Source organism: Eleutherodactylus coqui, chromosome 12, assembly GCF_035609145.1.
Source record: "Eleutherodactylus coqui strain aEleCoq1 chromosome 12, aEleCoq1.hap1, whole genome shotgun sequence".
NCBI classification, from domain to species: domain Eukaryota; kingdom Metazoa; phylum Chordata; class Amphibia; order Anura; family Eleutherodactylidae; genus Eleutherodactylus; species Eleutherodactylus coqui.
Window position 1 is genome coordinate 31,893,565 of NC_089848.1, and position 17,040 is coordinate 31,910,604.

Genomic DNA, 17,040 nt, shown 5'->3' on the forward strand with positions numbered 1-17,040 from the left:
ATAAAGGAATGAAGCCACCTAGATTTGACATCTGATGTTCAAACTCAAGAGGAACTTTGACACTAATTTACTCCTCGGTGCACATGAACACTTACCCCAGCTGTGTAACAACCAATACAGATTGGTTGTCCAAGCAGGTTATCTAATCGCTACCTATGACATTCAGCAACACTGGTGGTCCAAGGATTAGGGTACGTGTAATACTCTTAGATAGGCGCTGTACTTTGAGCAAACTGTGCATAAATCATTACTATAAGCGAATGTAAGAAACATTGTATATGCTTCTATGTATCAGCCACTTCTTCGCTTCCCCCTGACCTGCACTGATCATTCAAGTCACTATTAATCTCTACTGGGCAAGACAAGACAAGATGGATTGTCAGGCACTGGGGGATCAGGTTACATGTTACCCAGAGAAATCTATGCAGATAAGTGAGGGTGCAGGAATTAGCTGCAGGATCAGAAAGAAAAGACACACAGATGCTGCTGTAGCATTAAAGGGGTTGTCCCGCGCCAAAACGGGGTTTTTTTTTTTTCAACCCCCCCCCCCCGTTCGGCGCGAGACAACCCCGATGCAGGGACGTACAGAAAGCTTACCGGAGCGCTTACCTTAATCCCCGCGCTCCGGTGACTTCTCTACTTACCTGTGAAGATGGCCGCCGGAATCCTCTTCCTCCGTGGACCGCAGCTCTTCTGTGCGGTCCATTGCCGATTCCAGCCTCCTGATTGGCTGGAATCGGCACGTGACGGGGCGGAGCTACACGGAGCCCCATAGAGAACAGGAGACCTGGACTGCGCAAGCGCGGCTAATTTGGCCATCAGAGGGCGAAAATTAGTCGGCTCCATGGGAACGAGGACGCTAGCAACGGAGCAGGTAAGTATAAAACTTTTTATAACTTCTGTATGGCTCATAATTAATGCACAATGTATATTACAAAGTGCATTATTATGGCCATACAGAAGTGTATAGACCCACTTGCTGCCGCGGGACAACCCCTTTAAGTGTTTTACCTCACCCCAGTGGGGTTCACAGGTACATTGCTTAGTGCTGCTGTAGTGGAAATCCAATATATCTATATTTTGGATAGTGGACAGTGAACCTGTTTTTATATGTTAAGTATTCTGTATACCAAATGACAGTACTTTCCATTGTTGTCTGTTTTCCTATGAATATAGATACATATTCTTTCATGTATCCAATATATCTACTTCCTCATATCGTGAAACTTTCCGCTTACTAAACTCTGTAAACAGAGCTAGCGGTTAGTAACTCTAGAAGAAGTAAAATCAGACATAAATAACCGCAGTCTGAAGCAGCTACCGCAATAATAACCCAAGCAGTTTTACTGGAAACTTATGCAAATAACATGGGAGGTTTGTGCAATTAATAGTTCAAACTGTCATATCCAATCATATCGGAGGAACCACACGTGGGTCCAAGACAACCCACTCATCTCGTCCTGCTACCACATGATGGCCAATGGCAGATGACCGGAGGATGGAAGAATTTCAAGATGCTTATCCAATAATTAAACAATACGTTGTATCTATGTAATCTTTGACCTGCCCAGATGGGCAGATATGTTAAACTCTTTAAAAGAGGCTGCGCGCCCAACAATAAAGCAGAATTGAGGAAGCTTATACATGCTGAACCTGTGTCAGTGTGAAATCTTCTTATGCGCATAATCAATTCATAATTAATCTGGAAGGGTATAAACATTCCTAATTAAGTAGGCCGTGGACGCAAAAAGGAAATCCACGACACTGCTGAATAATGTCCTCCATGTGCTACAGAGAGATAGGAGTGCAGGAGCTTCTCTTCTGTGTGTACAGTAAATGGGAAACATGGCAGCTAGTCTACACCCACTGGCTCAGGAAAGGCAGAGATTCAGAGAGTGCAAGGAGAAGTGAAAACTGCAAAAGAAATTCCATATACAAGTCATACAATGGCCAGAAATAGTGCTACTCCTCATCTACATATGACAGCTTAGCACCCTTTTACATGGGCCTATAAATCATTTAGATTCCCACATCCAGACTGCCTGTTTACTGTGAATGGATGCGGACAGGCCAGGGCGATTCCTGCAAACTTTGCCTCCCTTCAATGTGTGATGGTAACATAGTATGTTAGGCCGAAAAAAGACATATATCCATCCAGTTCAGCCTGCCCCCTCCCCCCCCCAATGTTGATCCAGAAGAAGGCAAAAAAGCTCCAATGAGGTAAAAGCCAATTTTTCCCATTTAAGGAAAAAAACATTCCTTCCTGACTCCAATCTAGCATTTGGAATAATGCACGGACTGACTTCTGAATTAGTGACTATATGTAATACTGTAACGCTCAAGAAAGACATTCAAGCCCATCTTGAACTCTCATCGAATTCATCACCACCATATCCTCAGGCAGAGAATTCCAGTCTCACTGCTCGTACAGTAAAGAACCCCCGTCTGTGATGGTGGAAAAACCGTCTTTCCTCTAGATGTAGATGGTGCCCCCTTGTTACAGTCGTAGTCCTGGGTATAAACAGATCATGGGAGAGATCTCTGTACTGACCCCTGATATATTTATACATAGTTATTAGAGCGCCCCCCTTGTTACAGTCCTGGGTATAAATAAAAGATGGGAGAGATCTCTGTACTGACCCGATATATCTATACATAGTTATTAGGTCGCCCCCTCAGCAGTCTTTTTTCTAAACTAACTAATCCCAATGTTCATACCCTCTCTGGGTATTGTAGTCCGCCTATTACATTACTTTAGTTGCCCACCTTTGTACCCGCTCAAGCTCTGATATGTCCTTCTTGAGTATGGATACCCAAAACTGTCCCCAGTATTCCATGTGTGATCTGGCCAGTGACTTGTAAAGAGGAAGAATAATGTTCTCGTCATGTGCCCTATGACCTCTTGTGATGCACCCCCGATCCTACTTGCCTTGGCAGCAGCTGCCTGACACTGGTTGCTCCAGTTAATCTTACAATTACTAAAATCCCTGAGTCCTTTTCCATGTCAGTGTTCCCCAGTGGTTTCCCATTTAGTGTATATTGGTGACGTGTATTTCCTGCCCGTGTGCAGAACCTTACATTTATCAGTTTTAAACTTTATTTGCACTTTTCTGCCCCCCAACTTATCCAGATCCTCTTGCAACCGCCTTGCGTCCTCGCATGTTAATTTCTTTACATAGTTTTGTATCATCTTCAGATATTGATATTTTACTGCATAATCCTTCTACAAGATCATTAATAAATGTACTAAAAAGGGACTTCCGCCCGGGACACAGAGGGAGCAGGACGTGTCTCACAGAGCTCCTGCCAGGCACATTCCCAGAGACACCGGGACCCTCTGAAAACAAAAAAGCTGCGGGGGACGGACATCTCCCCTGCTTGCTTGGCGGAACTCCCCACATCGCAGAAGAGCCAGAAAAGACCCTCGGTGAACCCCACAACGCGGCCCGCGGGAACAGGGAACCGGAGGGCGGACGCACGGCAATAGGGGACGCAGACCTTGCAGCCAGCCGGGACCTTACCTCCACCGAAGATCCCGGTAAGACCCGCCGACACACCAGCCTTCACCCGAGACATACCAGGGGCCTCCAGGGCGCTGCGTCCTGAACTTCACGCGGGGCCGCGGCCTGAACTTCCGGTCGCTAAGGCCGCGACCAACACTGGCCGGGGCCGCGAGCGGAGGAGAAGACTCCGGGGCACTACAGAGGGGCACGGGAGACCCTCCAGGGGTGACGAGACCGCGGGAAGACCACCAGAACACCAGGGCCGAACAGCGGGGGGAGCCGCGTCACAGCCCCCCCAGCCGCGACAGGCTCCACTCGGCACCGTGAGAGGTGAGAAACCCGGGAGGGCACCCGGACGACCCGAGGAACCTTCCCGGACCAGCGATCGTCCCCGAAAATTGGCGTGGACATTGCGGCCTAAATTTTTGGCTGAGAAGCCCACAGCAAACCCCGCCCACCTCAACAGGCAAGGGGAGGGGCCGAGAGACATTAACGGAGGGGGGAGATACCATACATCCATACTGGTGCTACAGAGCAGACCCCCAGGACACAACAGGATCACAAGAGGCCCAGAAACCCAGCACAAAAGCCCCAAAACCAGACAAAACAAAACAAAAAAACAGTGGGGAACCGCTGCCCCCCCACGGGCTTCACTCCAACCCCAACAAAAACCACAAAAAGTCAAAGACATACATACAAAAAGGAAATTAAAAAAAAAAACAACAACAACACGCAACAAAAAAAAACATACGCGACCCTCATACAAATACAACTTCTGACAAAATCTGGACAACATAATAGGAGAAAGAAGGAAAAAGAAAACCTAAACTACGCAAAACAAAACAACCAAACATCTTGGAATAAGGAAAAGAAGACAAGGGAGACAAAACGAATCCAATAAAAATACAGACGGTGAGCTGTACTAAACTTCAGACAAGCAGAAATGGAGATATAGAAACCAGACGAAAAGCCACATCCACACCAAAAATAAACCGCAACCAAACAGGAACAACTCGAGAAATAGGGAGAGACCCCTTAAAGCGAACAACCCGCATAACTTTTTGATTTTGAAATAGCCAAAACATGGACCAATATCTAAACGAAAGAAACGCTGGCACCTCAACGAGAGCAACACGTCAGCCAAATACAGACAAAACAACCACAGGAGGACAACAGAAGAATAAACTTGGCAAAAACACCAAAGAAAAAGAGCAAGACTACACAGCAACCTGTGTCCCCCCTTAAAGAACACTCCACAGCGTGCCATGGTATCACCAGAGCGCGATCCAGAAGCAATGGACACACCTTCCACACAAACCAGCGAGCAATCAAAGAACAACAGCGTGGACATGACACAGGCGACACTAGTGGCACAAGAGGTCTCAAAACCGCTCCTCCCCCTATTTGACAATAGACTAGAGACACTGCACAAATCCATAAACTCAGCACTGTCCCAAATTACGGACAACACGCAAAGGCTAACAGAACTAGAAACGAAAACCCAGAACACAGAACAAACCATTGCAACCTTAGAAGCTTCGCTACAAAGAAGTCAGTCAGAAACCGAAATGCTCCGGGGAAAAAAAAAAAAGAAGAAAATCGACGACCTAGAGAATAGACATCGCCGCAATAACCTCCGTTTTGTGGGAATACCTGAGACAATAAACAACAACCAGCTCTTAACCTACTTAACCACCGAGCTACCACAGGCACTCCAACTTGACATACCCAACGACCCCCTAACAATAGAAAGAGCCCACAGAATTGGCCCACCAGGGGAAGGGCATAACAACAGAAATAGACCTCGCCCAGTGATGGCAAAATACATGCACTGGGCAACAAAAGAAGCAATTCTGCAAGCCTACAGACGACAAGGAGAACTAACTATACAAGGATCAAAGATTCTGCTGTTCCAAAACTTCTCGGTGGCGGTATCACAAAAACGCAAGCTATTCACCCCAATCTGCCAAGCTTTACACGAACGAAACACAGGCTTCCAACTGCTACACCCAGCAAAACTACGGATTCAAGATGGCATCAAATCCCTGATATTCAACACCGCGGAGGATGCAAGAAGACATCTACATATGGAAGAGAACGGAGAACAAGGCTGAAAAGACTGGAAGAACGAACAACACAGTTGCTCTTTACTACAACCCTGTTCCGAGTACCGTGGATGTGGCGCATGTCACGTAAAAGAAAAGGAAAAATTGATGTTAAACGTTTACATGTTTATCACTAGATTTCTCACGTTTTTCATGTTTTTTTTTTTTTCTGACCCATTTGACCTTTAGAAAACAGATTACTAGGAAGACCGGAGAGCCCCACAGGCACGGCACGATCAACATCCAGTCACATCAGCGGCTCGCTGGGACCGCAGGATGCGACAGCAACAAAGAGGCAGAAACTACGCTAACTATGACCAACTCACACTCACCAACATGCCTATAGAATATCAAACACCCACCACGATACAAATACTATCTTGGAACGTAGACGGACTAAACACACCCATTAAACGGAAAAAAGTACTCACACACCTGAAACGACATAAACCAGACATAGTGTTTCTACAGGAAACACACTGGAAAAGAGAGGGGAAGGGAGAACTGAGAGCACCATGGATAGACGCATGTTACACGGCATCACGAGGGGTAGCTATATTGACTAGGAAAAACATGCCACACACAATACTGCAAAGCATAGCCGACCCGCAGGGCAGATACCTAATAGTGAGAATTAAAATAGATGAACAAACATACACCCTGGTAAAGATCTGTGCCCCCAACACAGATCAACCAACATTCTATGCCCCATTAATAGAAAAACTACAACCATACTTAAACAGCAGAATAATATTGGGAGGAAATTTCAACAGCACACAAGAGGAAACACTGGACAGAACAGGGCCATCCACCCAAACAACGTCAACTACACACGCACTACTAACATTAAAAGAGCAACTCCGTGTATGTGACCCGAGGCGACTCCAGAACCCCATCACAAAGAATACACATGCTGTTCTAACACCCATCACTCATTTTCACGCATTGATTTCTTTCTAATATCAAAACAGCATTTTCGAATACCACCATCAATCGGTAATCCACCCAATATCCCTCAGCGACCACGCGGCGATAGCAATGAGATTACAATTGATAAGCCCGCAAAGGCTAACCAAAATATGGCGATTCCCCTCATTCTTGCGGGAATCGGAAGACTTTAGAGCGTACCTGAAAATCCACTGGAACAATTATGCAGACGACAATAGTGCGCACATAGACAACATAAACCTATTCTGGCAGGCTTCAAAGGCAGTGATGAGGGGCCACATCATAAGCTACCTGTCCCATAGGAGGAAAACATTTCAAACAGAATTCGAGACACTACACCACTCCCTCCTGGAAGCACAAAAAGAACATATGAACACCTACGGTGACAACTCATACCAAACCTTTCTCACAGCAAAACACCTACTAAACACGTTCGTACATACCCACGCACATTGGCAAACCCAATTAACAAAAAATAAATTCTACAGGTGGGGTAATAAGACGGGACGCTTGCTAGCCAACTTGGCCAAGCAAAGACAACCACACAAACCAATATTGACTCTAAGACACACTAACGGGGACAATCTTACAACAAAACAAGAGGTGGCTCAAATACTACATGAGTACTTTGAAAACCTATATAGGGCAGAACCAACAAACATACAAAATATAAATGACTTCTTAGAATCTATGAAGTTACCAAAATTAACAGAAGAGCAAAAATCCCTACTAGACACTGACATACGGGAGGAAGAGGTACGAGAGGTGATTACAACGGCACCAGGGGGAAAAACACCGGGCCCTGACGGATTCTCGACAGAATATTATAAAATACTAATAACAGACATCGTGCCAGTTCTGACACAACTTTACAATACAGTATACATAAAAGACACACAAGCAGAAGACTTTGGAACATCGAGAACGATATTGCTCCCTAAACCGAACAAAGACCTAACAGACCCAAGATCCTACAGGCCAATAGCGCTGCTGAACTGCGACTACAAATTTCTGTCCAAAATACTAGCGGACTCCAGCTAATCCTCCCATCCATACTAGACCCAGCACAGAAAGGCTTCACACAAGGGAGGAGTGCCCTAAAAAATATTAGAGCCGCCATAGCGGCGACGGTCGCAGCACAAAACCCCGAGAACCAGACCACAATGTTGCCGAGTCTAGACGCAGAAAAAGCCTTCGATAAGATGGCCTGGCCATTCTTAAACAGACTGCTGGAAAAAAGGGGTTTTGGACAGATTTTTGTGAACTATATAGACAACGCAGACAAATGCCACCACGACCCTCACAGTTAACGGCCTTAACACCCCCAATACAGACCTATTTAGAGGGGCCAGACAAGGTTGCCCACTTTCGCCACTGCTATTTACCCTATCAATAGACCCATTGCTTAGATACCTGACACAAACGACAATTTTTACAGGAGCGACCTGTGGGGACACTAAAATAAAAGTAGAAGCATTTGCAGACGATCTCCTGCTGGTGATAGACAATCCTAGGGAAACATTAACACCCCTACTACAAGATGTCGAGAAAATCGGCAAACTCTCGGGCTATACTTTAAATCTAGACAAAACAGAAGCCCTACTCCTCAGAGGACCAGCCAAACCCCCATGGGCAACGCAATACCCATTCAAATGGGAAAAGCATGCTATACAATATTTGGGAGTACAAATCACAAGAAACCCTTCCAAACTATATAACACAAACATAGAACCACACATCAAAAAACTAGAAATGACCATAAACACATGGAAAAACTTTACGGATTTCCTTTCTGGGGAGGATAAGCCTATTAAAAATGATAGAATTCGCACACCTACTATACATCTTACACTCACTACCCATATTTTTAAAACTAAAAGACATAAAAAAAAATAAACTACCTATATAGGAATTTTATATGGGGGGGGGGGGGGGGGGGGGGGGGGGGGGAGAAGACCGCGCATCGCGCTCAAAGTATTACATAAACATAGAGAGAACGGAGGAACCAACCTGCCAAACATCCGAGACTACAATTTAGCAGCACAGACGCGAATCATCCATGACTGGATCCATTCTAAGTCATATTTCACAAACAAAATCACTTGAACAGGAAATGGCCGGCCCAACACGACTTCAGAACATCCTCCATCACACATATGCGGAACTCCCAGAAAAAATTAAAAAGAACCCCCTGATACTAACAGCCTGGAAGACATGGAATAAACTGCGTAAAGATAGTCAAACATCGCCACAAGCATCACCCTACTTGTCACTAATAAACAACCCCAACTTCCAAGACGGTAACCCCCACAACATATTTGTGGAATGGGAGGCCCAAGGAATACAGACAATAGAAAAACTATTACACATAAGGGAACGACGAGTCTTAACATACGACGAAATGAAACAAAAATACCCCGAACTCCGAATTCCACTATTCTCATAACTGCAAGTCAGACATTACATCACAGGACTCATACCACGATTCCAAGAACCCGACTGGGTACAAACAGGCGATACATGGATGACCAGGAAAACAGGTCCACGGGGCATGACCTCCAAGTTGTACAGGGCAATAAGAAACATGAGAGAGCAGGACGACACTGACCCGGGGGTGGGAAAGTGGGCCATGGATAATCCTGACTTCACACCAACACTGATAACGAAATCTCTGACCTCGGCACACAGGTACCTACCATCGGCTAGGTTCCTGGAGATGAGATTGCAAATCGCTCACAGGTCGTATATAACCCCAAGTAGGGGATTCCACATAGGAATCTACGATACCGCAAACTGCTTTAAATGTCAGGCACCCAACACAAACCTATACCACAGCTTGTGGACATGCCCCTCAATACAGGACTTCTGGACACGAATAGGCGAATACACAAAAACACACCTAACAAATTTTTGCCCACAAGAGCCAACATGGGCTGTGTTCGGCTATTTAGACCCAGAAACATATCACTGCTCAAGAGGTGTTAGAAAACTACTACACTTTATAGCAGCAGCAGGACTTAAAGCCATCTTACAGACATGGATACAACCAACAGGGCCCCCATTTAGACTGTTCGTGGACAAACTAGCGTTCCTGTTCCAAATGGACTGGGTAGAAACATCACTCTTTAAAGAAAAGATGGTACAAGCCTTTTTTTGAAACTTGGGGGGGGGGGGGGGGCTTCATTCAATTACTACCACAAAGGGTAAAAGACAAATTAAGAACTGTTTCTATTACACCTGCTGGTTCCAGGAACAGGTGGCAGTAGGAGACACACCTATTTAGGGTGAAACACGGACCGTGCCGTAGCCATGTGGGGCCTCCATAAACTTTGAAGATCTTCAATGCGCAGGTCAGTAGACCAAAAAACATCTGTGGTCATAATGGGTCAAAACTTTAATTTAATGTATGCAATTTGTTTGAGAGTTAACTTTTTTTTTTTAATTAGGTTTTATATAATTAAAAAAAAAAAAAAAGGCAGGTTGAGACAATTCATGGACACACAAAGAAGAAACCTTGCAAAATTGTTGAAATGCTGAATGTTTGTCATAACCTGTTTAATAAAGACAAAATGTACTAAAAAGAATAAGGTCCCAAAACCAACCCCTGTGGTACCCTACTAGTAACGGTGACCCAATTAGAAGGCAGAGGGGGGTTATAAATGGTACAAACTCTATCACTGACCACTTACTCACAGACTTACACACATTCCTGCCCAGACCAAGCATTCTCATTTTATATACCAACCCAAAGTCCAGTGATACAAGACTCAATGACTCACAGGTCCAGTCTAGAACTTACCTCCACATAGAAGCTGATCAAGGTGGGTTGACAGGAGCAACCCTCCCATACGGAGTTATGCAGTTATTTTCTTGAGGTCCTCAAGGATAACATCTCTTAGAAAACCTTCAAACATTTCACCCAAAATCAAAGTAAGGCTTACCGGCCAGCAGTTTCTGGGGTCACTTTTGACCCCTTTTTGAATATCAGCACCACATTGGCTGTGCGTCAATCCAGTGGGACAGACCCCGTCACTATAGAGTCCTTAGATAGAAGAAACAAGGTTCTGCCTATCACATTACTTAATTCCCCATAAACCCGGGGGTGTATGCCATCGGGACCCGGCGATTTGTCCATTTCAATATTTTTAATATGCTCTGCACTTCCTGAGGATCGCTCCTGTGTAAAAGCGTAGGAACGTTTATTGCCAAGACATCCGTGAGGCATCTGTGCCTGACAGGTCGCCCCGTGTAAAAGAGCCCTCATTGTGAACAGTTGTCTGAACTGACTGCTGATATGTTAGCTATGAAACCTTACCTCATTTTCCATAAAATCAAATTCGGGTGCGCAGGTATACATCAATGTGTCAAAATCCTTGTAGCTTGTAAACTTTGACTTGAGTATATTGAAGATATGCGCCTGAAAAAAAGAAAGTTAGAGCTGGCATTCATATAGTAAAGGCATTTCACAATTACAGAAGATGGAAATATTACAGTTCTTGTTGCTCAAGATATGTCACTGCTGAAGCGGCAGTCATTACAGCCGGCACTAACTGCTACGCTTCTGCCTCCCGTTTAACTTCGTGTCATTTTAGCTGAAGTACGATGTTCTCGCTGTGAGGTATCTTCAAAGGAATGTCTAACAGTACATGTACATTATGTGTAACCACTTCAGTACGAGGATAGTGTCTTGAAGACAAGTCCTTTCCTTCATGACTTATCAAAGTTTTTTTTTGCATGGGACGGAATAGGCGCAGGACGCAGGGAGTCTCTGAAGCCCCACTTGAGTAGATTACTCAGTAACAGACCCAGATGTGTAGCTGCTCCCTGCAGATCCCAAGCCCGAATGGATGAGAAGGGGTAGAGAAAGCAATGACAAACTATTTCACCATTTCTGCCAATTTTTGCCTATTTAGGCCTCCCTCACACAGGCGATTGCAGAAACACAGCGTTTTTCAATGCTGCCTTTACTGTGTTTTCAGCAGTGTTGTCATGCATTCTTGACAATGTTTTGGCTGCATATTCAGCACCGCTGAAAATGCAGCCAAGGATGAAGAATAAAAAAATGAATACTCGCCTAGCTGGCACCATCTGGGTCCATCCCGCTGCTCTCCGGAGCTCCCAGCAGTTATCATTGCCGACAAAGGATCTTTTGCTAGTGACGGGGTTTGAAGACCCTGCATCCAGCAAGAGATTGCTTGATTGGCTAAGCCCGCTGAGTGTCAGCAGGTTTAGCCAATCAGAGTCGGCGCACCTGAACCAAATCAGAGCAGTCTCTCGCTGGGAGGCAGGGACGTCACTAGCAACAGATGCTTTGTTGGCTTAACAAGTACCCGGTAGCCTGCCGGGAACTCCGGAGAACAGCAGCAGGGACCCAGACAGCACAAGCTAGGTAAGTATTCCCTTTTTTTTTAGCGCTGACAAAAACATGGTACCGAAAGGTGGCCCGCTGGACCAGAAAGCAACCAACAAGCAGCCGAGGAAGAACAGGAGCCAAGTTCGAGTAGCTCGGGCATTTATGACACAGACTGGACAAATCTGCAAGGACTCTGGTCTATTGATGTAGCCCCATGCGTTTCACAAAGGTACGCAGTATTGGAACAGCTGCGGCATGAATATAGGCAAATCGGAAAAAGTAAAAAAACTGAAATGGCTCAACATCGATATTGTTGGCATCAGCGAGTTACACTGGACAAGCAGTGGCTACTTTAACAGCAACAACTCCACGGTTTACTACTCTGGGAATGAAGACACCAGACACAACGGAGTAGCCCTCATCACAAACAAGAAAACGGCTAGAGCTGTTAAGTGTTTTAATGCCATAAATGACAGAATCCCATCCCTACGCTTCCATGGGAAGACTCGTTGGCTCACAGTTGCAGATCTATGCACCCGGCACTGATGCAAAAGAAGAGGACATTGAAGATTTTATGCAGATCTTCAACAAGCAATCAATCAAGTTCCCACCGAAGACATTTTTATGAAGCGGGACTTCAGCGCAAAAGTAGGCATGGGAGAAGGACTTCCAGTCATAGGCAAGTTCAGATCAGGAGAAGGGAATGTGGCAGGTGATCGTTTGGTTCAATGCGGTCAAGAAAATCGATTGATTGCAAATGCATGGTTTGAGCAGCCAAAACGCCATTTATACACACGGACAGCTCAGAATGGACAGCATCGCAACCAGATTGACTATTACATCTGCCAACATTGGAAGAGCTCAGTACAAGAACTCAAAATGCTACCTGGTGCCGATTGTAGTACTGACCACCAGGTGCTCGTTGCGAAAGTCAAACTGCTCTTCAACAACACAGAAAGATCACCTGCAAGGAAACGCTTCGACACCAGCAACATCCCAGCGGATTATGTGGTAGAGGTAAAAAACAGATTGGAGTTACTCAGCACAACTGGAAAAAACTCCAGATGAATTATGGGAAGAAATGAAATTTACCATAACACCATAACCCTGCAGATCAGACCACCGGGCCGGCATCTGCTTGGGCCTTTGAAAATTTTTCTTGATGGACAGGTCCAGAGTTCCTGCCGAATTACACTGAAGATGCTTCTACTAATGGCATGTTTAGTCTCCAAGACCCCAACGATGATCCAGAGATTCATCCTGAAGTCAGTCTTCTCATCCACATGGCTGGCTAATCCCGGGATTAGTGTCCGCATGTGGATTTGCTGCGGCGAAATTCCGGACGGAATTTTCGCGGCAAATCCGCCCTGTGTGAACCCAGCCTAAGTCCACGTTGTATAATGCTACCATAATGAGAATGACTGCCAGAGCGCATTGCCCTAAGTGAGCTAATTGTAATACATAATGTCAGCAGAATGCCTTTGACACAGAACTACAATGTTTGCAAGATATTCCCCAAAACAGCTCCATTGTCAATTTTAAATCAATAATTGACAGTCATGTGGGAGGACCCAAAAAGAAGTACCCTTATGATGCCCAGCGGTCACCATATTACCAACCTGCTGATAAGACATTATGAAAGGTAACTTGCTGTCACACTATAAGGAACCCTCTAGGAACTTTCAGTCCACTTATGTTTTCTTGACTGGAAACAAATCAGGAATCTCATCTTTTGGATTACAACTAGGGTGGAGACAGTTTTGCTTAGTGCGGCCTCTGCAGTCCGAAAATGGGCCATCCATTGGATTACTCCAAGAACAGTTAATAAAAGTACTCCCATCCATATACTCAAGTTATTGTTGCATACGACACTTGGTCATTCGTAGTAGTAGTGGTATGAGGGACAGCTCAGCGATCTGTTCAAGACATCCTACAGCCACATGTGTTCTTCTCATAGCGGGTTCCAAGAGGCATCTTCCAGTAGGATAATACTCGGCCCCACGCACAAGGGGGTCAGAGGAAGCCCCCACAACATTGTCACACTTCCGTGGCTGCCCGGTCACCAGATTTCTCACCAACAGAACATGCATGAGACCATCAAGGATGCCAACTTCCACAGCCTACGAGTTTGCATAATCTAGAGGCTCAGTTACACAAATGTGGAGTGATACACTGCAGGATACCATACAGAACCTGTATGCCTCCATGCCCCCGTATCACATCTTGTATCCAAGCTAGGGGTGGCACAACAGGGTACTAGAGCCTCCATTCGCACTGTATTACATCTTGTATCCAAGCTAGGGGTGGTACAACAGGGTACTAGACGTTCCATGCCTGTCTGTATCACATTATGTATCCAAGCTAGAGGCGGTACAACAGGGTACTAGAGCCTCCATGCCCATCCGTATCACATCTTGTATCCAAACTGGCGATACAACAGGGTACTAGAACCTTCATGCTTCCTGTATTACATCTTGTATCCAAGCTAGAGGCGGTACAACAGGGTACTAGAACCTCCATGTTTCCTCTATCACATCCTGTATCCAATCTAGAGGGTACTAGAGTCTGCATGCTCGCAATTATCACATCTTGTAACCAAGCTAGAGGGGGTACAACAGGGTACTGGAGCCTCCATGCTTCCTGTATCACATCTTGTATCCAAGCTAGAGGCGGTACAACAGGGTACTAGAGCCTCCATGTTTCCTCTATCACATCCTGTATCCAATCTAGAGGGTACTAGAGTCTGAATGCTCGCAATTATAACTTCTTGTAACCAAGCTAGAGGGGGTACAACAGGGTACTAGAGCCTCCATGCCCACCTGTATCACATATTGTATCCAAGCTAGAGGCAGTACAACAGGGTACTAGAGAATATGTCTCACTACTTAGCTGAGGTTACTCATGAGCGACCCCCCCCCCCCCCCACATGGAAGCCCTGGCAATAACCATTGAATACTACAATTTTTAGCAAGAATAAGACCATTCACGGACGTAGAAGGGATTTTTCTTAGTTGGGACAAAAAAAATTGCAGGGGTGGGGGGGTAGGGGGAATGTGCTAAAACAATAAAAGCAGCATATAAACTATTTATTCCCACCCTGCTCCTGTGCTGCCAGGTCAGCGCTTGTTGACAGAAGCACTGATGTGCCCATGTGACCACTGCAGCCAATCACTGGCCTCAATGGTCTTGTGCCGTAAATCACTTACTGGTGGGAAGCACAGAACCAGCAGAACTGGGGGAATACATGAGTAATGCTTCATTTATTGTTTTATCAAATATTCCCCTTTAAAGTTGCCAGTGAAGTTTATCCAAGGAGAAAACAAGAAGGTTTCATAAAACAGATCCTCCTACATTGGCTTTCTAGCCCCATGAATCACACTTGACAGATGGTAAAAGCAATTATCAACATTTACAAACCATAGGAACCCAAGTACAAGCGTACTCACATCATCCGTAACCCCGAGCAGCGCCGATGTCAGGGCCTTCAGAGCGACGGTCCCCAGGATCCAAACCAACACCTGGAGTATCTGACAACACAAGGAGACCGTGTTAGAAGATGTAGGACTTCACGGCATCCTGCGTGCCGCATGTGGTGCACGCTCACATCATGCGGGCGGCATTAATTACACCTCATTTACACTTCGACACTAGAAAGGTTTATTTTTTTCTATAAAAACAATGGAACAAAAATAGCATAAAACACAAAATCCTATAAAAGTTTATCTTTCTCCAAGCGGATCTGTTCCTGAATACTGCAGAAATCACCAAAAAATCAAAGAGCTAAAAAGAAGGAATGTGTTAGTTTAAAGCCCTCTGTATACGGCGGACGCAGCCTTAGCGCTTACTTACAGCCGTATACAGCGCCCCCTCTGTATACGGCGGACACAGCCTTAGCACTCACTTACAGCCGTATTCAGCGCCCCCTCTGTATGCGGCGGACGCAGCCTTAGCGCTGACTTACAGCCGTATACAGCGGCCCCTCTGTATGCGGCGGACACAGCCTTAGCGCTTACTTACAGCCGTATACAGCGCCCCCTCTGTATACGGCGGACGCAGCCTTAGCGCTCACTTACAGCCGTATACAGCGCCCCCTCTGTATGCGGCGGACGCAGCCTTAGCGCTCACTTACAGCCGTATACAGCGCCCCCTCTGTATACGGCGGACACAGCCTTAGCGCTTACTTACAGCCGTATACAGCGCCCCCTCTGTATACGGCGGACGCAGCCTTAGCGCTCACTTACAGCCGTATACAGCGCCCCCTCTGTATACGGCGGACGCAGCCTTAGCGCTTACTTACAGCCGTATACAGCGCCCCCTCTGTATGCGGCGGACGCAGCCTTAGCGCTTACTTACAGCCGTATACAGCGCCCCCTCTGTATACGGCGGACGCAGCCTTAGCGCTCACTTACAGCCGCATTCAGTTTGGTCCGTGAAGTACACACTATTATCACGCACTGAACCTCAGCTTATTGTGTTTTTTTGTGACCATGCTCATTGCAAGAGCGCTCCATTGAGTTCATGCATACATAGGCATGTACCGTGTGTATTCACTGCCTATTTTCACACTCCCTTTGACTTAGGGACTTTTTGTGAGAGCTTCACAGACTATCCGCTTATCTATGGACTGAACTGTCCATGGTGCTGGTATCATTTACCACCCCTGAAGGATGAGGCTTCGATATCTTGGCCATTAGACTGGTATATTAGGGTCTACCTTGTGGTCCGGGTTTTCACAAGTTCCTCTTTCTGTGTTGTGTCCACATTTGCTCAGAGATTTCTTCACGTTAAAGTTGTTTATACTGCGAAAGTGCAATTTATCTCAAGCATGGTACTGAGGATAGAGGACGGCTCCCGCGAGATACTGGGAGTTGTAGTATGTGAAGTCCTGTAGAGGATGAAGATGCTGGGTATCGATGGCTCTTCACTTGTACCTTCCATAACAGCAGTAAGGGCCCATTCAGAAGGTACATTTATGATCCGTGCGTTCCACAAACTACACATGGACCAGTTATAGCCTGAACGGACCACTGCATCATGGGGGAAAAAAAAAAAAAAAAATTGGTCATGCCATCGTGCAGATCAAACGGCACATGGATGGGTGTCCGTGTGTTGTCCAATGAGCGTTGCATCA

The 17,040-nt window shown here is 45.8% G+C and overlaps 1 protein-coding gene across 1 annotated transcript in view; it reads right to left on the reverse strand.

The window, feature by feature from the left end:
• DPY19L1 (dpy-19 like C-mannosyltransferase 1) overlaps nt 1–17,040 on the reverse strand; it is a 127,067-nt gene that overhangs the window by 33,741 nt on the left and 76,286 nt on the right. The window contains exons 13-14 of the mRNA XM_066584832.1: nt 15,356–15,436; nt 10,872–10,973 (exon numbers count right to left, since the gene is read on the reverse strand). Coding sequence (XP_066440929.1) covers nt 10,872–10,973; nt 15,356–15,436 — 183 coding nt within the window. The remainder of the gene's footprint in view (nt 1–10,871; nt 10,974–15,355; nt 15,437–17,040) is intronic.